Source organism: Fukomys damarensis, unplaced genomic scaffold (assembly GCF_012274545.1).
Source record: "Fukomys damarensis isolate Sample0158 unplaced genomic scaffold, DMR_v1.0_HiC HiC_scaffold_16, whole genome shotgun sequence".
NCBI lineage: Eukaryota > Metazoa > Chordata > Mammalia > Rodentia > Bathyergidae > Fukomys > Fukomys damarensis.
The window spans coordinates 105,713,190-105,739,364 of NW_022900928.1; the positions used below are offsets into that span (position 1 = coordinate 105,713,190).

The 26,175-nt window shown below is 35.1% G+C and overlaps 1 protein-coding gene and 1 non-coding gene across 2 annotated transcripts in view; one reads left to right on the top strand and one right to left on the bottom strand.

Annotated features, from left to right (window-relative positions):
• Positions 1 to 26,175, top strand: part of Pard3b (par-3 family cell polarity regulator beta) — a 1,085,411-nt gene that overhangs the window by 688,811 nt on the left and 370,425 nt on the right. Inside the window, exon 20 of the mRNA XM_033763978.1 lies at positions 22,983 to 23,027. Within this exon, the coding sequence (XP_033619869.1) occupies positions 22,983 to 23,027 (45 nt within the window). The remainder of the gene's footprint in view (positions 1 to 22,982; positions 23,028 to 26,175) is intronic.
• Positions 24,847 to 25,031, bottom strand: LOC117286486. Its single transcript, XR_004517649.1, has one exon. It is a non-coding gene; the product is annotated as a U2 spliceosomal RNA (small nuclear RNA).

The window sequence follows — 26,175 nt, forward strand, 5'->3', positions numbered from 1 at the left end:
AATTCTGTGGTTAAATATTTTTATTTCACTGTATACTTTCTAATATGAATCATCTGAATATAATAAGACAGAAAATTTCTATATTAAATATCACTTTTTGCAAGTAAAATGTTATTCTACATTAAAGGTCAAATTTCAGCCTGGCTCACAGGGGAAAAACAGATATTTTCCTTTCACTTTCCTAGTGCTAAGTATGTTACTTGCTCCAAAGTACATATTAATTAATACATTTGTGTCTTTCAATAAATGGTTAGAGAAATGACTAACTCAACATGAACCAGAAGCAGAGTCAAATGAAGACTTATTGATGATAAAAGCTGCTTATTCTAGGAGAAGTCAATTAATCTTCTTAAAAGTAATTTATTTTTATTTCTTCATTGGAACACTAAGCTACTCTCTACACTTTATAGACAGCATTTCCCGCTGCCTTAGAACATATTAGTCCATCTTAGCCATCACCGGAAACACTTACTCTGCTTTTATCAGATTGAAAATGTGTCTACTGCCTGAAAATACAATCTAAATTTCATATAAAATTCATCCATCCTCTCTCCTTCATCCATTGAACAAATACTTATTGAGTACATGCTTCCTCTGTGCTAGGTACTATTCTAAATAACCAAGACATTGGTGACAGCAGATGACAATGTCTTATTTCAATAGTTTTCCTTCTTTAGTGAAAATGTTCTTTTGAGCAGAGTTTCAGCAATTAGATGTATAAATGGTAATAACACATAAGTGAAGAAAGATGCTGGAAAGATACCTGGTATGACAAATATGACTCTACAAATAATAGAAAGAGGAAACATGAACAGGAAAGCAAATGTTTCAATACCCACATGGTTTCCAGGTTCACAAGAAGAGTTAACTAGGAACTCTATGCAAGAAGTTATGAAAATTAAAATAGAGATCAAATTGGAAATTGCCTAATCAAAAGTGATGGTTTTAAGTGAGCTGGGAATAAGCTATCAGCCCACTGCTGATACAAGAACTGCTGGTATAATCTCTAATTCCCAAACATTTCAGGATTATCTTGAAAAAATTGTGAAAACGTGCAAAGGTTTTGGCTTAAAATTCCTTAAAAGTAAAATAAGGATGTAACTAAGAAGTGGGAAACATTTAGAATATTTTCAAAATCAGAAAACATTTCCAATCGCTTCTCGGCCTTTTGGCTAAGATCAAGTGCAGAAAACATTTCCACTCAGTGAGAGATGAGTTACATTAGAGCTTTATTATTTCTAACTATAATATATCAGAGATATAAAGTAATAATCACATTGATTTCTCTGTATCTAGAGATGAGAAGAAAATCCTATAGGCCAAGTCTTCTACCTGTAGTCTTCCAATGCATCCTTATCAAAGAATGACTGTGTATTTTATATATGTTGCCAGGTTTCAAGAGTCTTCATGAGTCTCTTAAATATAATCTGTACAGCCTTTCCCAAACTCATTTGATCACCAAAACTTTGAGTATAGACAAGATCATAGGTATAGTTCTCTAAGGAATGTCCTTGGCAAAGAGAAGGCATGAGTGTGTTGATGAGGCTTGAGCATGAAGTACAGAGCAGCTGAGAAAGGATCCCCAACAAACTATGACATGTGGAGCCATGCTATGGGATGCAACCTGAGATAGACTCTCCAGGGTAAAGAAGTTTCCACAGTCCCCGAACAAGTAGTAAATAATTGCAGTGCAGCATGACTTAACAAGGCTAAAACCAACCAAGCGAGCAAGAATTAACCTTAGATTTGATGACAGAACTTGACTAATGGCACTTCAGTGTGCCTCTATGAAATAGCACATATACTGTAAAATAAACTCTAAAATGCCTCTGTCTGTGGCCCCAAACCACCACTAACATCCCTTTACATATGGCAAAAAGATCAAATTCCTCAGCCCTGACACTCAAGCTCTGATGCCTATTGTTCTAGACCAATGATGTGAACCTTAGAGCTTTCAATGATAAAACAGCCTGCTGCAGCACATGTGCCATATGTTTGAAACCACTGCTCTGGACTGTGAAGAGCAAAAGGAGAAAAAGCACTAGTAGTAACTATGTGATCACAGTAATAGTAGCCAATGTTTTCTGAGTACTTGGCTTATGCCAGACAGTGTTTTTGCACAGTAATTTCATAGCCATGTGTGTTAGTCATCTTCCTATTAGTACAATGAAATACCAGGTATAGTCTATTTATGAAATAAAGAGGTGTCTCTTTAGTTCACACTTTTGCTAGGTCCAATTGGTTTGGCCTCTTATGAGGGCAATTAGTAGCAATGGCAGGATCAAATATTGGAGCAGGTGGTCACATCTCCACCTTGAGACACAGAGAGAACCAAGTCTCCATCGTCCCCTTCAAGGGTGTCCCAAAGGACCTCCCATCAAGAACCACCTCTTAAAGGTCCATAGTTGCCACCCTCTCCAAAATGCTACTTTAGGGACTAAACCGATGGGCCTTTTAGGGGCACTCACAAAATCTCTAGCAGCATTTTACAAATCATGCAGTAAGGACATAGAGATTGATTTATATATGGTATCATAGCTAGTACGTGACAGAGTCAGCATGGGAACTCAGGTACATTTAATTTCCTCGGTGAGTCTCCAAATAGTTATGGCTGCTGTTCTAAATTAGTCTTATTTTTCAGTCTTCTAAAAATAGAGGATTCTCATGTTTAAATTCTACCTTCCATTCAAGACCCATTAAAGTCCTGTCTGCTCTAGAAAGCTGTTATTTTTTTCTGCCTGTTTCTCTGAATTCCTAAAGCAATGACCATTGGTATCCCGATTTTAACACAGAATTCCATGCTCTTTTGGATACTACCAAGTGAGTTTTTTTCCACTCCAGTCAGATTACAAACTCCTACAGGGTCATACCATATGCTTTTTGGGCTTCTGCTCACTACTTTGAATGTGTGGATGCCAAGTATGTGTAGGGTGGATGGATGAGTGGGTACTGTCAGATTGCAGCATTTTTAGAAACCCTATTGCTCTCTATGATTGGTTTGACTTAGGGAGGCAGGTTCTCTCATTCTATATTTGAAGATTAAATGAATAAAGGTGAAAAATAAATGCTTGATATAAAGAGTAAAATAGAATAGGGATAAGACATTTTAGGACAGGCAGATTTTAGCACACTAAACTTATGTTCACTTAACCCGAACCAGTTTTGTTGCTTTAAAAGTGTTTGGGAAAGGCTCATTAAAATGAAAATATTTAACAAAAGAAGCAAACACAAGAAATATAGAAGACCAAAGTGTTCGATTTCTTTAACTAGAGAAGAATGAAAGCAGTTGTTTAAAACTTGAAAAACAAAGGGGAGACTGTGTGCTTTATTTTCTAATTGGAGGAATCCATGAATAAATTAGGCAATCACTTCACATAATTGATTTAGATCTTGTGAATGCATTCCCACTGCAAGAGAGTAAATTAGATCAAATTGTTGGTGGCCCCTCCTAGTATTCTGTTCATCACTGACACTAGTTTCCCTTTATATTGTTCTCTGGCTTCATTTCATTTTGTTGGGTCTTTTGCTCTCAAGAAGTGTGTATTTATATTTATATTCCTTACTTTTAATTTATAAAAAAATTTCCTTTTGATTGTAGACTGTTGACAATAACATTTCTGTATAAAAATATTTGTTTCTTATTTATGAATCCCATTTTTATTTTCCATAAATGTGTTTGCACTAGAATAACATAGCCTGTGCATAAACCCAGTGCCATGGGAATTATATTCAAAACATGCTTGAACTTCTTGTTTTTACCTGAAGCAACATGAAATTGAATTACATTAGTATAGAGCAATTTGGTTGCATGTCAGCTGTGGCAAATAAGCTGAATATTTAGAGATTTTATCCACCTTGGGCCACAGAGTGTTTGTTGTCTTGACTAATATTGCAAGGTAATGCATCCTCCAAAAATTTATGAATCAGAGAACACAATTGATTCAAATAAATTGAAAATATTCCAGATGATTTAAATGCATGGTACTGGCTCACCCTTATAGCTTCAAAATGTGCAAATTTTATCCACAAAGTAACTTTTATATTTAGGTTTAATCAAAGAACTTAATAATGTGCTTGCAATCTATTTACTCTGATATGCTAAAACAACTTAGAAACATTAAAAGGCCTATATTCATAGGACCTAATTTGTACAGTGTCCAGAATAGTTATTTGATGTTGAGAGCATGATTTGACTCTTAAATCGGCTGAATTAACTAATCTTCTGTATGTCCAAATCGGTATCCTTTAAAAACACCACTTACCTAAAGGGTGTATCTATGAGCAAGCCGTAATTTAGAACTGTTATATTGAAAATTTGGCCACAGAGTCACTGAGGGCAAGAATTTCTAAAGATAGCTCAGTGTAATTGTCCACCCCACCAGGAAAAGGTCACATGCTTTGTCATAAATGGATTGGGACTATCATATCCATAAAGGTTACCAGTCTTAAACTCTTATTCAGTATGCCATTACTAAGTACTTTTAAGGTATGTTTTAAGGATTCATTTAAAAATAAAATGCAGGTTGAGCATCCCTAATCAAAAATAAAAATATCTAAATGCTCCAAAATCTGAAACTTTTTGAGAGACAACATCATGTCACAAGTGGAAAATACCATACCTGACCTTCTGTGATGATCACAGTCAAAATGCAGGTATACTACAAATCTATAAATGTCTCATCAAATTACAGTCAAGCTAAATGTGTGAGGTATATATGAAGTAAATGAATTTTCTGCCTAGGTTTGATCCTATCTCCAAGGTATCTCATTATGTGTATGCAAATTATGTAAAATTCAAAAAAAGAGTCTGAAGCTGGAACACTTCTGATTCCAGCATTTGAGAAAAGGGATACTCTCCATATAAAATAAATACTTAGAGAAGCTTATCTGAATGGAAAAAGAAAAAAAATTAAATTAGGGAAGAGTTTCGGTGGATAATAAAGGTTAAACTAAGAAACTATCCCAAGGGTTTAGTTTGTGTTGCATTATTCCTTTTTAAATCTAACAACATCCTTCAAAATTCTTTAAAAGATACTGTTTTAATAGTCAATCTATTATCCATTTATTCTTTTTTTTCACAAGAATAAAGGAATAATTATAAAATACATAACAAAGAATTAACATCCTTAATGTATGAGGAGCTCATATAAATTATTGGAAAATAAATATTTCAACATAAAATTTGAAAAATATACAAGATAATTCACAAATGAAGAAAAATTCAATCAGCAAATAAACATAAAATATGTTCAAACTCACAGGTAATTAAGAAAAAATTAGACACTACATTAGCTAATATTGACAAATGCTGAATTATTAATGTCCCAGTGTCACAATACATATTTATTGGATATTTAAGTCAATGCTTCTTTACTGTAAAAACAATATGGTAAGGGCCAGGGATGTAGCTCAGTGGCGACATGCCTGCCTGGCAAGTACAAGGTCCTGAGTTTGATCCCTATTGATGAAGGAAAAATTTTAAAAAACAATTTGGTAATTGTATAAGGCCCCTTAACGTGACTTTTATCTTTTATTCAGTAGTTCTACTTCTAGGAATTATCCTGCCAAAAAAAGAAAATCAAAGATTTGACCAACATTTTAGTAAGTTAAAGGATTTTTTTTCCTTATAATGAACTTAATTTTCTAGGGACTGCAGGATTAGTGAAATTATAGTATTAATCTAGCTCTAATATACTGTGATACAACCAATAAAAGTCTTCAAACTATTTAATATAAAATGGTAATGATAAACCATTTTATGCAATTTTTAATTTTCTAGGGACTGCAGGATTAGTGAAATTATAGTATTAATCTAGCTCTAATATACTGTGATACAACCAATAAAAGTCTTCAAACTATTTAATATAAAATGGTAATGATAAAATATTTTATGCAATTATATTACTGCATAGGTATAGTGTGTTTGTGTGATATATATGTGAGTGTGTGTGTGTGTGTGTGATGGAGTGCATAGATATAGATACAGATATATAAAATGGAATGGAACATATATATGTGTGTGTGTGTGTGTGTAATGGAAGAACATTTGGAAAAATGTTAATATTGGTTTTTTCCCAGTTGATATCACGTGAACAATTATATCATTTATAAATTCCTTCCAATTTCAAACTTTTACCACAAATGTGATTACAGTACAATAAATTAGCAGTATAAAATAATTTTTAAACAGAACTCTATAAATAGTGGGAAGAAATGGAGATATTTAACTATGAAAAGGAGGAAAGAAGGCAAAAGGGTATGCCAGCTTTCTTCCCTTAACCCAGAATACCTGTTCGAGAGTACCTGCCCAACACACCTGACCAAATCCATTCTCATTGTATGGTGAAGACAGATCACATGTCATATACCGATAGTCAGAAAGCAGCTGGTGCACATGTGTTGTTTCATGGCACTGGGTCAGTCAGCCTGTGTCTGCCATGGTCATCCAATATGTTTATGAGCTTCTGGTCCCTGCTTGTATACATAAGTGTGCAGACACCACATAAGTAGGACAAAATATCTGAGTTTTTCTATCTCTTAGTCCCTCAAGGCTATTTTCCAACCCCATTTTGATAGAATTGTAGAATCAGTAGAACAGAAGTAAGAGAACAAATTATATCATAATTCTTTGTCATAAAGTCAAGCTTAACCAAATATATGTGGGATGAGGCAGAGGGTGAGGAGTCAGAGCATGACAGTGATATTTTCAAACATAACAATCTAATGAAGGAGCAACATGCAGGAAGGAGACCCTAGTGGAGAAACAGCGAATCGTTATTTCTCTTTCTTCTTAATGACTGGAATGCTTTATAATTTTTTTGTCCTGAATTACTGAAATAATTCTTTTGGTTGAAGTGGCAAGAAGTTTTTTTTTTTCTTTTTTAATTAAGTCACTAGAGCCACAGGGCCTAGAGCATACAAGCTTTACAGGAACCTCAAAATATGAGGTGTGAACACAATTATTGGCTACAGCATATAAAAAATAAAAATTTGAAATTCATAAATGTTTATCCCTATAATGAGATTCATACCAATTTTATTAATTATTATACTTAGAATTTATTTTTTAAATATCATTTCATCTGCAAACAATTTGTCTTTTTTAAAAAGTCAACCTAAAATTAACTCATAGTCAAATAATTTTAAACAAAATTTTATTTAGTGTAAGTTTCAGGAAAAGAGAAGAAAGGAGGAAGAAATGCACCATAGTCACAGCCCTTCACTTTTTGGTTTTCCCTTCCTTGACCTGCAAGCAACATCTGAGGTCTCCAAAGAAATACCTGGACTAAGGGGAAAACATTTTAAAATCACTGCCTGTGAGGTCACTTTGGACTCTGAGTCTGGCAGTTGTGTGCTTCTTCTATCAATGTTTTCTATTAGCTCACCCCTGTTTAAGATATTGAATATATTTCAATTCCTCCCAAAAAGATAGATAGCAGATATTTAATATGTATGCATAAAGGTCTATTCTGCAAAAAGGAGCCTGATTTAAGTGAGCTCATCTAATAGATTGGTATAAAACATCATATGAGTTCACTAGAGTGTGTGCAGAATTTTGTGCATCCCATTTAAGTGGATGGTTGTGTGCTCTGAGTTGGAAAGACAGCCCATAAACCCCCAAAGTTAATAACCTCTAATAAACAATGAGTCTGGATGACAACTTTTCAGAATCTATTACACACTCATAGCACTGGTTCTGCACAGTTTGCATATTAAACAGATGATAGTAGTTTCTGGGCAGAAATATAGATAGTATTATATACTTCAGTGCATGCCAAAAGAGAACTCTTTTGATAGCACTTACTGTAGCCAAGAACAGAAGCCGCTATACAATCCCTAGCCAGCAACCAGGTGCCAAAATTAATTCATGCAAGAATAAAATGGGCTGGCATCTTACTGTAAAGCCTATAAACTCTTGGGGAAATGAGCATGAAAGTCCTGGGTAGTGTGGGCTACTCAGTCCTTCAGGTTATAGTTCCCTGCTTGGCTGGCCAGTTCACTTTGTAACAAGAAGCGCGTTGAGTGATCACAGAGGCTGTTTTCACACTGCCAGGCATCTCCCAAGTACCCAGAAAAGTGCCTTGAAGAGAGTAGGAATAGTTTTCAGGATGGTAAGCCCTGAACATGATTTGGATTCAGCTGGCTTGTCAGATTTGTAGGAGACACACAGCTTGGTGGGTTAGCTAATAATGTTGGATGACAGAATCAGGATTCAAAAAGATTTCAACAGGGAGAACTGGTGAGACACAGTACAGAAGATTAAATTTAATAGGGATAAATGTAAATCTCTGTATTTAGATATCTAAAAGGAAGCAACTGCCTCCTGTCTTACTTCCATCCACTTTATTTTCCATGCCACAATGTGGGTGCTCTTTTAAAAACACAAATCTGATCATGTAACATCCTTTCTAAAAATTCCTTGACAGTATCTCATTGCCCTGAAAATAAACACAAAATTCATTCAACCTGGATTCCAAGATCCTCCATGCCTGGCACCTTTCTCTCTCCTCCACCCGCCCCCACCCAGTACCCATACTCCCGCTTCTCCTGTCATGCTGAACAATCCAGCCAAATAGAAGATCCTTGGATTCTCTCTTGGGACCTGCCTTTGGGATTTCATGATTCCTGGATTCAAAATATAGCATCCCCCAGCCAAATCTGGGATGGTCTAACTCATAGACTATGTTTAGTCTCATTATCTATTTTTAAGGGTTCTCCAATCATCTTTTCATTTAACAAATATCCAGAGTATTACTGTTTGCCAGACACTATTTTAGGCCATGAATAAAAAGAAGAAACAAGTAAAGCCCACGTCCACAGGGAGCTGATGTTCTATTAGGAAAGGTGTCTAGTGTGAGTGCTTTGAAGAAAAATGGAACAGAATGAGATGAGAGCGATATTGATGGAGAGCCAGTGTAGAAGCCCTCCTTTTCATCAAGTAGCCGAAAAGGACTTCTGTGGTGAGGTGAGGTGTAAGGCAGGGTTATTAAAGTAGATCATGAACGATGTGACTATTTAGGAGACAGGAAGACCATGTTCCACAGCCGTGAAGAGGAGCATGCACAGCATGTGTGAGGAAATGCTATTGGGCCAGAGGGGATCAAGAACACTGAGTTAGTGGGAAGGCTATGCAGAATGAATCTGGAGGCTGTGCTGGCAGTCAGCCTTAGCAGGGCTCAGAAGCTATGGCCAACCTTTGGATTTTCTTCTAAGTGTGCTTGAAATCTACTGGGAGGCTTTATACCAAGGACCATCATGAAAACCATTTTTGTTTGGCTTTTAGTTTCAAAAAGATTATAATAGTTGCTGTGTAGAAGACAGACTATAAGAAGTAAATGCAGAATCCCAAAGACATCTCAGAGATTATTATATCCATCAAGGTGAAAGCTGAAGGCAGCTTTGATGGGTAGGTTTGCTGGCATTTGCCACACTAGTGGTTATTTAGGTGTTGGTAGTTAGGAGTTGATACAGGACTCAGGGCTGCCTTGCTCACCTGCACAGTTGTAGCAGGTGTCTGTCATGCTACTATCTCTCCATAGTGTCAGACACAGACTTAGCTTACCACCAGTTAATCTGAAAAGGACCTCAAGTCTGAGCTGACTGCTCACTGCTGATGAGCCAGCAGCAGCCATTTTGGCTGCCATGAAAACTGTTGCTATTTCAGGTTACATTAAAAAGCTTTAGAGTGAGGAGGGGAGGTTGAGAGGGAGATATGAGCCTGAGGCCACTTTGTATTCTTTGCTGGGTCCAGACTACTGGCCTGACCTTGTTTTGCAGTTTCTCTTCTACCTTCTGATAGTAACATCTGTCTAGCATGAGGCTGCATACAGTTACCTGTGGTTCTGTCCCTCCATTCCCATGCTCAAATAATAAACTATCTATAGTGCCACTTAGGGGCCGCTTTTTCCCTTTTCACACTCTGACGTCATGTGAAATAGTCCATGCTTTTCCTGGTAACAATGTACAGGTGTATGGAGCTCAGAAAAATTTAAAATAACTGTATTTCTTACTTCTGAGAGCAGCAACAATCACTTTTAAAAGACATCATATGTTCTGTCACATAGTTTGGTGGGAAATTTAGTAGTTAGTGGTGAGTAGTAGTGAGAAATTTAAAGTTCTTGATGACAAAGCCATTAGCAGAATTGTACCACTTGGACTCACAAAGTAGAAGAAATTTGTGCTTTGAAGTCAGAAATGATTCGGATCCCAGCTATTGCATTTGCAGACCTTATAACATAACTTTCATTAGCCTCAGTTCCCGCCTATGTGAAATTATGACAATTACGTACAGCTTAAGCTTATATAAGAATTAAAATAGCATGTGTTGAAATTCTATCTCTCTGATAAATATATTGGCAATAATTTTCTGTTCCTTCTTCTTTGTCCCTGGCAAAAGAGCCACCAGACAATGTGAAAATGTACATTTTGAATGATGGAATTAGGTTTATTTTTCTCTGGTTAATAATGAATACTGGTGGTTTGTTGTGTGATTTAAAGGGAGCCCATATGGCTTTTTTCAGTAGTTTTGTCATTATCAATTTCATCTTTCTCTCTTCTCTCCCTCTTCCTCTCCCTCTCCTTCTCTCTCTCTTTCCCTCTCTCCACCAGGGGTTGAACTCAGCATGTACTTGCCAAACGTGTGGTGCCACTGAGCAGTGTCCCCAGCCCCATTATCAATTTCTTACTGATAAGAGAAATATTTCTCAAGGACCTTAGAATCACTGGAATTTCTATAGTTTAGTAGAAGGAGTCCAACCCTGGTAGATGTCAGGAAAGCACAGAGAAAGAAGTTCACTAGAAAGGCTCCCACACAGACAACTGTTTCCTGTCTCACCTGGATTTTTAAAAACATGACAGCCATTCCACAAAACTAATATTTGATGGTCTATGCAAACTATAAGCCTTTATCATACAAAGCTGTATAAAATGCTACCTTTGCCTGCATTGAAGCTACCCATAAACCACTGCCATACAGAGTGGAAAGCAATACCTCTGCTTAGAAGCAAAACTAAAGTGTTTGGGGTTGAGGAGAGACAAAGACAGAGGAGTATTCTAATAAGACTAGGTCCCATTTGTATGGAAGACCTCTGAATAGTACTATTCATACATGTGAAGTTTGAGGCAACTCCAGCAAAACATAACAATAAATGGGAAGAAATCAGGAATCATATATGACTTCAGTAACTGGTAAGTAGAGCACAAAATAATAGAGAAGGTTTTTTTAATAAAAGACCCAAATAGAATACGAAGCTAAGAAAACTATTATTCTCTAGGCAGTAGAATATTAGTGAGGGTTTTGGGGACATAAGAAAATGGGGAAAGTGATGTTTATCATGAGTTAATTTGGATATAGTGAATAAGATGCACCACAGAACAGGTGAGATGGAGGTAGGGCAAGAGCAAGTTCAAGACAACAGCAAAAGTTCAGCAATGGAATGGTGAAATCCTTGGATCTGGTTATGAGTGTCCTAGGAAGGCTTGATGGTCATCTGTGACTAATGCTCATGAGGACAGCATGTGGAGGAGCCCTGGGTCTACTCACGGTTTCCTTGCAATACTGCAGCTCAACTGCATTCTCACTGTGCTCCAGTATTCAAAACAAAGAAGCTAAACTTACCTATTTGCAATATTGCTTTCCTCTGTAGGAAAGAAGTGGAGGGGTAGTAAGACCACCAAAGAACATGGCCTGCAGCTGATGATCTCATTCTTAGCTCAGGTGCTCTGCCATTATGCTTTGGCAAGTTAATACTCAAGTGGTCTTAAGGCCATTGGTTCTGTGATTTAGGATGCTTTAGTCACAAGGACAGTGATTTTTAGTATATTAAATATAGTAACTGTCTTTAAAAATAATTCTAAATATAAGATGAATGACAATGCTGCACTATAAAATAAAATTCACATCACAATTTCCAGTAGCTGAGTTGAGAAGAAGCAGGTGAGAGTGCAGGAAAATCTAGGTGGTTAGAGTGTACAAAGAAAAATGTACCCATGAGGAGAGATTTATGTAGAGAGAGATATGCATATGTTCACAATCTCCCTTAAATATTACACAGAATATTGATCATTGTGAGGAAACTGCCCAGGTTAGCCCCAGGAAACAATATCTATAATTTACATAGGACTGCAAATAGTTTCTTTTCCCCAAGAAGATTGGAAAATAATCTCATAATGCAGAGAATATTGGGGAAAGCATGAGTAGGTATTACCTGGTATTACCTTATACTATGGCATAATTAGTCTTCAGTCAATGCTGCTGTAGCCCTACCTAACAAATACCAAATGCAAAACTCAAGATATCAACTCTTTCCAAGCAACATAACTTTATCCCACAGTTTTTTAAAAGTATAGGAATACAAGGTTAAAAGCCAAAGCTGAAACATATTAGAATCAGCAGAAAAGTACCTTTAAAATTTACTATAATTATATTTCATATGTTCAAAATCAAGAGGAAAATCGAGCTTGTTAAATAGAAATCCAAACCCTAACTTTGGAAATTCAAAGCTCTGTGTCTGAGATGTAAAATACATTGGCTGGAATTAGCAGTGGATTAGACATTGCAGTAGAAGACAAGTAAATAGGAAGACATAGCAGTGGAACTGTAAAAACTGAAACAGGAAGAAAAGAGACACACCAAAATGAACAATGAACCAGTTCCAGATGCCATGCCCCAAAGTACGTGGCATTAAATTTGTGAAATAAGAGAAAAAATATGAAGAAATAATGGATCAAGTTTATGAAATTTAGGAGCTTAAAGCCAAGAATCTCAATACAATTTTAAGCATAAAAAATAAAAATGAAAAATACATCAATGTACATCATAAATTACTCAAATCAGGTTTGATGATAAAAATCTTAAATATACCTAAAGAAAACAATATTTTACGTACACACAAAGAGAAAAAAGAGCCCCATTTCTCATAGGAAAAAATATAAACAGTGGACCACTGTGATTAAGTCACTTAAAGAAAAATACAGTCAAAGTAGAATTCATTAGTCAGCAAAAATATCTTCTTTTCAAAACATTGGACAAAATAAAAAATTCTTCAGGCATACAGAAGCTGAAAGAGTTCATCACCAGCTGGAGTACCATACAAAATTTACTATCTTTCAGGCAGAAGGAAAATGATACCATGTAAAAATAAGGTTTTTCATAAACAAAACCATAAATTATAACTATTTTCATGGATATATTTTAAACTTTCTTATTCAATATATTTAGGGTTAATGAACTATTTAAACAAAAATAATAACTTTTATAGGGTCTATAAGATATAGATTTATGATGTATGGCAGTACCAGCACAATTACTAGGAAGGGAGACATGGAATTATACCATTGTGAGGTCTTTATATAACACCTGAAGACTGTATAATTTCATTTTAAGGAACATTATAATAAGTTAAATTTGTACACTATAAACCCTAAAACCACCACTGCAATAACACAGTGAGTTGTAGTTAATGATCCAATAAAGGAAAATGAAATAATTACAAATGTTCAAAATGATACTCAAAAATAATAAAATAAGATTAAAATATACTAAAAAGAAGACTAAGGGAAACTTAAGAAAGAACATATTGAACATAGACAGTAAATAGCAAGATGATAGACTGAACACAACCATATTAACGTCACATTAAATGAAAATGTTAGAGCACAATTAAAAAGCAGAAATGGTCATATTTGATAAAAAGTCACAAAAATATGAAATGTAAATATATAAGCAAGTTAAAAGGCAGGAAAAGACAATACCCTGATAACATTAATTTTATTTTTTTATTTTAAATGAAATTTATTGGTACATTCTAGGTAGACAGTACAGTTACATTCATTACTGTGATCTTATACCTTTACATGCCAGGTCTTGGTTCTCATTTTTTTCCCCTTGTCCTCAACTTCCCTTCACCCCCTCCTCCCCTCCCCATCTTCAAACACTTTAATTCCATTTTTGCATTTTCTCATATTTTTTTCCTTTTTCCTTTTCCCTTATTCCCCTTTCCCTATCCTTCTCACTGTCCCTACATCTTTGGTTCTTTTCTTCCTGTTTCATGTTGCTAATTGTGCCGTTAGGATCTTGAGTACTATTTTAGTTTTTCACATAAGAGAAACTATTCGGTTTTTGCATATGTGTGCCTTATTTATTTCACTTAGGAGTATATCCTCAAAATGTACCCATTTACCAGTTTCCAACTGATGGGCAGATGGGCTGTTTCCAAGTTTTAGCTATTACTAACTGTGCCACTGTAAACATGGGTGCGCATATATCACTGTGGTATGATTCTTTTAATTCTTTTGGAAAGATACCCAACAGAGGGATGCCTGGCTCAAATGGAACCTCTAATCCTAGTTCTTTGAAGTATCTCCATATTGACTTCCATAGTGGTTGCACCAACCTGCACTCCCACCAACAATGGAGAAGGGTTCCTTTCTCCCCACAACAGCGCCAACATTTGTTGTTGTGTGATTTCTTGATAGCAGCCATTCTTTGTGGGGTGAGGTAGAGTCTCAGTGTAGTTTTCATCTGCATCTCTTGAATGACCAGTGTTGTGGAGCATTTTTCATATATTTACTTGCTGCTTTTTTTTTTCTTTGTCTGAGAAATGTCTGTTCATTTCAGATGCCCATTTTAGAATTGGGTCTTTATATTTGGGGGCGCTGGTTGTTTTGAGTTCTTTATATATTTTAGATAATAGTCCCTTATCTGAGAAGCAGCTGGTAAAAAGTTTTTCCCACATTTTAGGTTGTCTCTTAGTTCTGTTGATGGTTTCTTTTGCAGTGCAGAAGCTTTTTAATAAGATAAGATCCCAGTTGTTGATTCTTTCTGCTAGTTCCCATGCTACTCTGGATTTGTTCATAAAGTCTTTTCCTATGCCAATGTCTTCCAGAGTTCTGCCTAACTTATCTTTCAGCAGGTTTAGTGAAACAAAAATGCCAATACAACAAACAGGAATCTATGGGACACAATGAAAGCAGTTCTACATGGAAAATTCATAGCACTGAATGCCCACATTAGGAAAACAGAGCGAGCTCGAATAAACAACCTAATGGTGACTCTTAGACTCCTAGAAAAACAAGAGCAAGGAAAACCCAAAGCTCGAACAAGAGAGGAAATTATAAAGATTAGAGCAGAAATCAATGCAATGGAAACTAAGAAAATGATACAAAAATTAAATGAATCAAAGACTTGGTTTTTTGAAACAATAAATAAAATTGATAAATCCTTAGCAAACCTTATCAAAAACAGGAAAGAAAATGCTCAGATTCATGCAGTTAGGAATGAAAAAGGTGAAGTCACAACAGATCCAACGTTAATTTTTTAAAAGGATGGAGTGGCTTTACTGATATCTGGTAAATTAGATGTAAGAAAAATATTTCCAGAAAAATTGTCATTTCATAATGATAGTGGTGATGTCATCAAGACAATATAAGAATTATAAATATTTATGCACTGAATAATAGTGCTTCTGATATGAGACAAAACTTCACATAACAGTAGAAGAAATAGAGAAATCCAATGTAACAGTTGAAGATTTCAATGTCATTTATCAATAATTAATGAAACAAATAGACCAAAATACCTTCCTAGCTTATTTTATGCAGTCACCATTAACCAGATAAAAAGACACCATAAAAGAAACTGATTTTCTTCATGAAATGGTACAAAATGCTTTTAAATTTTTTTTCAAGTTGAACCCAACAATATATTTAAAAGTAACACCTCAGAACTATTTGAAATCAATATTAAATATATTAAAACTATATGATCATATGATCACATCATGTGAGTCAGAAAAATATTTGACAGAATCCAGTGTCATTTAATGAAGCACAAATTCCAAAAGTGTTATTTGGGAACAAAGTTGTACTATAATTATCAGCAAAAGAAAGAGAATTATAAAATACAAAAGTCAAGATTATGTTTACATCTGTGGTGTTTCCAAGACAAAAATCTTAGATATCTTCTTTAAAAATTTCAGTTTGTACTCAGCATTTGATTTATTGTTTTTCTTTATACTTTACATACATGGGATGAGTATTGCTTAATTCTCCAATTTTTAATGCAAGAAAATTTTAAAGCAATATTTTTGTTACTGGCTTTTTTCTGAATATCATGTAACGGAAAGTTATTTACTTACTTTGTTAATAACTTTGGCAACTCGTAACATTTGCATATTGAAAGGAGAGATTTTATACCAAGTATTCAATTTTTTGAGGGAAATGTTATATTTTCTATAAACAGAGGGAACTGCTATTTCAAGTGTCATACCATGTGACGAGCAAGTGTGATTAGTTTCAACAAGCCAAAAAATAGATAGGAAGTAATACCCAGCAATCAGTCACAAGTAATTCAGTATTAGAGAACCATAACAAGTAAGTAGGCTACCGTTCTCATGTTTTCTACAAATCTTTTGTTCTTCACTATGCAAAATAGGTGAATTTGTATTTATTCTAAATAATTCTATCATTTGTTGGTCTTTATTTAGACCTATGTCAGAATCAAGATTCCAGTCATCTTCTATCCCTCCCTCACTAGGAACTTGTCTGTAGATTGTGCTACAAATTATTTACACACATTTATGCTACACAAATCATATAATTTTATACACACACACACACACACACACACACACACACACACCATAATAAACAATTGCTTCAATCATTATTTTAGAGCCTTTTCCTGAATGGACATATCCAGATTGTTGTGCTTTCTTTATCCAACATGTATTGCATTCATTCGTTAATGATGTTAATGAATACCTACTGAGGTACCAGCCATGATTCTAAGCTAAAATGGAAAAAGAAGATCTCTGCCCTGTTAGGTATGCATAGCTTAGTTTGAAACAGACCTATACACAGGATATTAACAAATTACTTTGGTCCATTTAAAAGTGGTCTTGCAGGAGTGGATGAATTTTCATTACAACTCAGAAAGGATAGCACATGGTATTTGTGTGTGATTCTGATACGTGAAGCTTCGTGCCCTAGTCATAAACATACTGCTGATGCACTGGAGTGCAAAGGGCCTGGCGAAGGGGTCATATGTGAAAAATAAGTGTAAAAATATTTCCAAGCACCTACTTCTGCTAGGTATCATGATGAGATTTTCTGACTATACATTGTCTTATCCTATGAGCATTATTTCCATTTTACAAGTAAGTTCAGTAAGTTTATTGGAAGAATTCAAACAAATAAATTAATTTTGGTTTTCCCAATACACTTTAATGAGCTAAAGATATATGAAAAGTACTAGATTTTTACAACTTCTGATTTAAGACTTCCTAAGAGTTATGGAAAAAGAAAGGGAAATTCGAAGGCATCAGTGAAGAGTTGTGAATGTATGAACAGTCAGATAGTGGTAAGAGACCTGGGCCCCTCATTTTTATCCTGTGTCACCATGGCTTCGAGATGTGCTATGACAGCGAGAAATCTTCCACTGCTATGTTCTGATTAGCTTGTTGTCTGGGCCAGCCATACATCTGGAATGGAGCCTGGTGTTTGGGGGGAGGTTTTCTAAAAAAGATAGTGAGATAAATCTTTGCATGGGTATCCTGTAATAATTCCATAACCAGTCTTTTTTTTCCTCAAGCAAAAGCCTGTTTTAGTATTGATTGTGTTTTGTCTGTGTGTGCACTACTTAAAAACACGACAGAAATTTTTAACATAAAAATTCACAGTGCTGAAAACTCAGTCTCTAAGGAGAAACAGTGTGGCAAATAGTCATTGATGTAAGAAAACACTATAAATTAAGGCAGTAATAGTTCATGGTTGCTAAGAAAGGAACTTAATTTACAACTAGAAACAGGCTTACATTCTTTAGAAATTCTGGAAATCAGTCAGAGGCACAGAAATTGATCTGCTAAAGGAGAGGAAAATTGATTCTTAATATTGCCAACTACATCAATTTTAAGTCCTGAAGAAACAACTCCTGAAAATAAATTTATTAACCGTTTAGGAATTAGTTGATGTTTGGTTATCCAAAGTGAAACATTTATGGCTTCATTAGAAGAAATATCTTTTATTGTAGAAAATATTAGCTTCAAAATTGCAGTCTCCACTATGTCAAATATATGAAAATCAAAACTTAAGTGGAATAATGGTGCTTATGTAAAAAAAGAAAAGAAAAACTAGGATTGCATGATATTTTAGAGTGCTACTTGGCCTCAAAGTATTTCAAGATGAAGTAGTGACACATTTACATATTCGCATTTGTGACATTGTGTTGTTGTTCTCAGAAAGGATAACTGGAGTTGATGGCAATTTTTATCTGAAATGATTTGTGCATGTTAGCAATATACCATATCCTGTCGGTGTAAGAAGAGCATATGGGGCCCATTAACTCACCAAATCTGCCACCATCCTGCAAATTTTTATTAAGCAAGTGTAGTCCCGCATAGTCACTTATGTTATAGAATGCGTGTCAAATGCTATCAGTAAGCAAGGGGACTATTTTCCCCTAGTGAAAAAGCATTTGAAGTGTGTAAGAAGGCTTGACAAAAGAATAAAACACTTTAAGCAATCACTATATTAGTATAAATGTACCCAACTGGGAAGCCGTGCACCTAAGTATTATATACACTTTAATGTTTGTCTTTAACAAGTTATCAGAGTGCCATCTTGTTTGTAGATATTTTTCCTTCATATTTTCTTCATGTTTTCTTTCCCTCGACTCTAACAATGAACCTGATTGAAAGAAAACAGAAAAATACAGTATGCTTATCCCTTTTTTTAAAGTGCTATTAGCAGTTGGACAATTCTGATTAGCTTCAAACACATATAACCAGGAGAATCAGGCCATGAGGCTGCTGTGTTTCCTAAGCTAGTCTTCCAAGGCAAAGCATATCCTCTTTATTGACCACCTTGTTGTAATTAAATCAGATAATGTCCATTGATCTTGTGCTGAATGTCAGGAAACGGGGTAAGTATAGAAATCCCATTATCTAAATAAATCCAGAGAAACCTCAAAAGGAGCACGTCCATGATGCCCTCTAGTATTTAATAAAGTCTATAATGGAAACAATGGTCATAATAAAAACACCTGTGAACTGCATCTTCAGAAGGACTCAACTTTACATTCATATTTCTTCTATTACTGTAACATGCCTTTAAGATATTCAGGAGCAAGTAGTATCAGTCCTTGGACAAAACTAAAAGGTAAGAGATACAAAGTAATAAGTTTTAGGAATTTAAAAAGAATAAGAAACAAAAGAAAAAAATCTGCCATTAGAACCAGAATAAAAACTTAGGCTCTTGCTCTATCAACATATTCTTACTTGAAATTTTTGGTACTTTACTTTAAAAAAAAAAAAAAAAAAAAAGATCTTTCTCATTGCCAGACCCACTCATTTCTGGCTTCTGATAAAAAAAATCCTTTATTCAAAATGACACCCCATCATAATTCATATTGCTAGCACTCCAATCACTGTGCTATCTAAAAATAATGCAGTGAAACTACTACACTTAAGTGCAAGTCCCAAGAGATAACGTTAATAGTAGCTCTAAGTAATGTGGGTTATAAAGGAAGTTGAGTATTAATTATAACATTTGCCATTTTTAAAAAAACTTAGTGGTGCATGTAATTTTACCTCATTTTCTCATTTGCTACTGTTATTTAAATTGCTTCTCAACACTAAGGATATGTATAAAAGATGATTGTTCCAAATTTAACCTTTTAAATAAAATGTATTGCATTAATTAAGTCATTACAGTTCCCTCTATTTTCTATTATGTTTATTCACTTATCTTCTGTCCTAAAGTTAGACATCTGTGTCAGTGAATATTTTGGAGAAAGACCCTTAATTTGTATGCCTATCACCCATTGGATTTTCCACACTGTTTTTAAAAAGTTTATTTTAGTGTTCTAAAGAATTTCAAATTGTCAATTAAAATAATGATAGGTATTCCTACCAGGAATAATAGACATTTTCCAGCCAAAAAGTTGAGAAGTTCCTGTTAAACTTAATGTGGCTAGGGAATTTGCAACACTTAGATTGGATTTTTTAAAAGATTGAAATTAAAACTTGAAAGCGTTACTTTATACTTTATAGCTATACATAATGAGACCATTTAGCACTCTGTTTTTGTTTTGGTTTGTTTTGGGGCTTTTTTGCCTTTCCTTCACTTCAAGATGAACTAGAGCCAGGTAAATCAGGCAGTACAGTACTGTGTATCTACTATAGATGTTCAATTTTCCATGAGATGACAAGTAAAAATACCTAGTGTCCTGCTGAAGCATAGTATATTCTCAGTTACTCTCTATTTCTTTATTCTTCTGAGATAGTAAAATCATAAGTATCACAACCATCATCAAATTTACTACCCTTCCCGCTTTCACAGCTCCTGTTTATCAAGAGTTCTCATCTTTTGAAATTGTGTACCTGGCCCTCTGCCAAGTGCTTTGCACAGTTTTTTCACTTGGCTCTCACAACTCCTGTGGACTGTTTTGATCCCCATTTCACATGGAGAAATTAAGGTTAAGAAGAGCTTTTAACTTGCCTATGAAGGTGGCACTCAACTTACGATTCTAATTATTAACTATCATTTTGTTCTGCCTACTTTTTGGTGTCACCTTATCAAGGATGATAACAGCTAACATTTATTAAGCGTGCATGATCTTCTAACTACTTTGCTTACCACAAACCCATTAGGTGGGACAGTATTGAAGCACAGAAAGTTAGAAGCACTTTTAAAATATTTATTGAAATAACCTTAAACCTTTTAAATCAATGGCACAAAACTAAGTTTTCAAGCCAGGATCTTAGTTCATAAAGATGGTTTTTCATCTATGAAATAGGAATGAATAGTTTGAACCCTTAGAATTGTAGATTTATAAACATGTTAAAAAGAATGACAGCTGGCACCTATTCATATTGGTTGTCAAAGAAAAAATTCCATTGATAGGACATATACAAATAAAAAGTATTTTAGCATGTAAGTGTTTGAATGTTTGTTGTATTTCATTCATATTACTGATCATCCTTAAAGTGTCCCAGATGGCAATTCTTGCTTGACTCTTACCACAAGTTTAATGGAATAAGAGTGTCATTTAAGCTCTGGTTCCTCTACTTACAAGGTATCTATTCGCTTTCTTTGCGACATGAGAACAATACTTACCTTTAAGGGTCATTTGATGGCCAAATTAATTAGTATGTACAAAGTACATAGGACAAAAACATAGATGCTATTCTTATTCTAGTCATCATCATTGATTTCTAGTACTTTTCTTTGTATGCTATAGATTCTACTATAAATGTTTTCCAGGTATGGGTAGGACAGACTTTGGCTCACCGTAAGTACATGACAAATGTCATCTGACTTACTTCCCAACTGGAAATACAACAAAAGTATAACAGAATTTTTAATCAATTCAGAATAGAATAATCATAGACATGTATAGTTTTTAATCTAGAAAATAAAGATGTAGACATCTAGATCCCAGTAATGAATCTAACTGTACTGTATAGCTAGAATGTACCAATAAACTCAATAAAAAGGAAAAAAAAGATATAGACATCTATGAAGGAAGGGCCAGGGAAGTGGAGAGATTTTATAGAGTAACAAGGTCAGTTAAATATGACTGAATGTTCTGGGTGGAGGAGGGACAGACATGTGACTGAAACCAGTCTAGGTAAGAAAAAGGGAAGAGGAGGGCCTCTTTGGTATTAGCTTCCCCTCAACCTAGCTTTACCCTACACAGTAAACAAATGAACAGTTTTTGTCAAATATTGAAGTTGTTTTCCACACAGAAGTGATTAAAGATTAATAACTTTGTATATATGTTCATGAGGAATATGAGATAGTTTTCATGTAGTCTTGTCCTGATATTAATGTCAATAGTAGCCCTATGGGATGAGCTGGGAAACCTCCCTCTAAACCTTGGTAAGGCTTGTTTCCATAGGATCAGTATTATTTCTTCCTTAAATGTTCAGTAGAATTCAGTGAAGCCAGCTGAGTCTAAAGTTTTCTTTGTAAAAATGTTTTACATAAACTCCTTTTTATTGTGGAAAAAAGTTATTGGACATATACTTTTTTTGGAAAAATTATTATTGGGCTCCTCAAATTATTTTTTCTTTTTAAAATTTGGTAATCTGAGCCTTTCAAAAAGGGTTTTTTCCCCCCACACTATCGAGACAAGAGCCCTCATTTTCTAACTAATGCTTTTCATTAATCCTTTGGGGAGTGGGTGCTATTCTCAGTCCTGTGTGAATTTCAGATGCTGTTGCCTTTCTAATCTGGGTGGTTCTTTGCCAAGTCTTTGAGTACTTATTTCATATATGTGTGATCAGTATTCAATCGAATACGTGAAGGAATTCTCAAAAATATTAGAATCTCAGACAGCTTTCTTCCTGGTTCTCTGTCTTGTTCACACTACCTGCCCTGGCTTCCCAGGACAGCCTTTGCCATGTTCTTAAGCAAGGGACATCACTGGACATTTTCCCCGGAGAGCAAGCTGGAGCTAGAGAAACTGCAGAATTCACTTCAGAATCATTGTCCTTTATTGTCTAGTCATCTAGTCAGTCAAATGCCACTATTTCAAGTTTTTGTCCAGTGTTTTAATTGACTCAAGGAATTACAAATCTTTTTTTTTCTTCTTTTCCCTCATTTGGAACAGATAGCTAAATCTAATCCTTGAGAATTGAATATATGCTTTTATGCTCAACAAGCCTTCTTATATATTATGTATCTCTAAGCCCTTGAATTTAGTTTCTTTTCTTGTAAGTATAGAAACAAGCCAGCTAAACGTATCAAAATATTTTAAATGATGTTATATTCATAATAGATCTAACAAACATATATTTCTTCATAGCTGTCTTTATAAATGTCCTCAGGAATAATGAAGTACCACAGTGTAGGCTGGAAGAAAAAATATTCTCAAATATTTGCCAGTAAAATATTGAACTTACTATGATTATATTTTTTATGCAAAAAAATATCTGATTTATAAGCAGGTCTAATCCTTGTCTTTTATTTTTTCTTCTCAGTAGCAGATGAAAGCAAATTACATTCGTTGGCTGGACCCAGACCGGGTAAGAAATTCCTTGTAACCGACTTTCTATTGCCCTTCCTGGAAATCCCTGTCTGTGTTTTAGTAGCGGTTGGAACCTGTTTCTGCCTGCCCGTCACTGAAAGGCTTTCTAATTAATACGTGAGATGTCTCTGACGTCCACAAAGATGAATTATTGCTTGGCTGTGTGCACGGTGGCATAATGTATGCTGACTCAAAATGTTTGAGAGGACAGAAGAAAGGTTTCCAAAAAAAATTATAAATACAAAATTTAAACCTGTTTGTCAACTGAATACTTAACAACCAACAAAAATACTGAAAACCGGAGAAGTTAAAAATTCTTTCCCATGATGACTTTCATATCGAAACAGCAAGACAGAGAGCTCCAGAGTAAGAAAGATGTGATAATTTCTTTCTCCTAAAAGAAAAAAGAAGCATTTCCCTGTTACCAAACAGGGCTCTGAGAGAGGTCTTGTTGCTCTCCTCACTCAGGAGAAGGGCCCCCAGATGTTCCCTGGGAAGCCCACTTGGATGTCTCCGGCTCTTCAGGGCTTTATCATGTGAAAAGTTCCTTTTTCTCTAAATCCCAAGCTTCACCTTCATTGCCAAATGTTCTGCCTTCTCTTCCTTTGCCTTTCTTCCTCATTTATTCACATTAGTTACAAACATTTGAAGCTACCTACTAAGCTTGCAAATACCATAATAATTCCTTTCCTCCAGGGGCACATTACTTTGGGAAAAAATATCCATTTGACTCTTAGAATTGCTACTCCACACAGCAGAAGGGTCATGATTTGTTGGCATTCCTCCATTTCTGAAACAAAGAAGTTTCTCTCATCCTGAGCATCTCCTGTGTTTATGTGCCAATTATGTTTTCAGTAAGTGGCCTCAATGCCTCATTGCCTCCATCATGTTTTAGAGCAAAACTAGATTTTTTTTCCTTTCTTCTTTCTTCACAGTATCCACTGATAACAGCAGGGAAGGGGTGGTTCAGGGAAGGGGTGGAAAAAACTCATGGATGTTTTTTCCCATTCTTCCTAATAAAGTGCCTAAGAGGTTAGATCACTGTGAAAGAAACGATTTCTGTGGAAGTGATGAATTGCCACACACAGTGTGTTCCTACTATCCTCTTTTATTAAGTTCCGTACTACTGGAAATACTTTTAGGAGCTTGAGAAGGAAGTTTGCTTGACTGAAGAACCCTAAGGATAGCGTACATTATTTTCATCTTAATGCATGGTCTTGGCCATAGTTCTCTTACATTGACCTGAAAATTAGAGCTCTTTCTTGTACTTGCATAGGATTCAAATAAAATTGATCCATGTGCCTTTTAAGATTGTTTATCAATTTTCTCATTCAGATAGTATTCTAGTATTAATTAAAATCTAAACAAATTACTGATAGCCAATAATTAAAAGGTATTGTCAGTCTTTTTAGCTAAGATCATTATCATCTTTATGTAATACTGTAATACTTTAGGTAAAATCAAAGTAAAAAATGGCAGGATTTTAAAGCTGTTAGAGGTGGACTCTTATAAACTCCAAGTGACAACTTTGCTTTAGCTTATAGGGTTAGTAACAACAATCTTGACATCACATGAGGCACACTATTTAACTATAACAGGTTTAGTTTTGGCTTTGTATCTTTTTTTAAAAAATAGTACGTGTTTGTAGTACTTAATGTTTACATTCCTTCTATGGAGTTATTACTTGTGCATAATACATCTCAATTCCTTTCTTTACCCCCTATCACCTCTTTGGGCATTGTTGATGAGAGAATGGAGGTGATAGAGATTAAGGGTCCCTTTAGTCCGACAAGCTTTTTTGTGTACAGAATACTTTTTAAAATTCACCTAATATAAAACCATAGTTTCAACCTTATCCAGACAGTGGCCACTGAAAAAGTTACCAAGTTGAACATTAATTTGTAACGTTCAGTGATCCTACTTTTCTCACCAGTGTTAAAAGGGATTGTACTGATAAGAACAGATACTACACTTGATCTTAGCCAAAAGGCCGAGAAGTGAATATGAGAAAATGAAAAAATGGAAATAAAGTGTTTGTAAATGGGGAGAGGAGGAGGGGGTGAAGGGAGGGCAGGGACAAAGGGAAAAAATGAGAACCAAGACCTGTCATGTGAAGGTACAGGATCCCAGAAATGAATGTAACTATATTGTATACCTAGATTGTACCAGTAAACTCAATAAAAAGAAAAAAATATTTTAATACTTTAAAAAAAAGGGATTGTACAGCATTTGGATGCAATATCCTTTCTCCTGAATATTTAAGTAAAAAACTGATATCCTTTTTGCTAAGGAAAAAAAACAAAACAAAAAGAACCTTGCTCTCTTCCTCTTTAACTCCAGAAATGTAGGCCACTTTAATACTATCCAAGACTATCAGGAAATTAAATTAAATGGTATGTGCTGACCTAAATCTCTTATTTGGGATGATATTCAACATTTTAATAAATTCATCAGAGTTAAAATTTCTTCTGAGTCAGCTACTTAGGGCACAGAGAGACATTTGTGCCAAGTTCCATTTATTGGTCTGGCTTGGGTACCTCCCAATTTTGTGACAAGATTTTTGGCACCTTTCCCTTGGCTTAATCTTTAAGTGACTGATTCCTCTGAGCTCAGGAAAAAAAAAATCAAAGGCCTAGGTAAGTCTTTCTAACATTTTTGACCCCAAATACAGTGCCCCCACACACACCTTGTGAAATCAATCTAGTGTTCATGAGATTCCTCTAATGACCTAACATGGGAGCTTTCCCTAACCGTGCCTGGTATCTCATTACCCTGGCAGGGAAGAAAGTGGGGTGACTCGCCTGTTGATAAACTTGTAGTGCCTCCACACATGAGGGGTGTTTATGTCTAGAGATGGAGAGATGGACTCTCCCACAGACTTTACAACTAAAACGCCTGTTTGTTCAGTACCTTTAAAAAAAGCGTAAATTTTACTGATCCTTGAAAAGCACAAAGCAAAGTAACCCTCAAGTTATGACTGCTTTGATGTATGACCAACCTGGGTTAATTAGGTTAATGGAAGGTTCATCTGCCCCATTATCTATATCATGTGCTCAGGTAAACACCCAGATTTCAGCTGTATTGACTCATAACCAATTTGAGTCACAACCAGCTATTGGGAACCAATTGAGCTTGTAAGTCAAGGG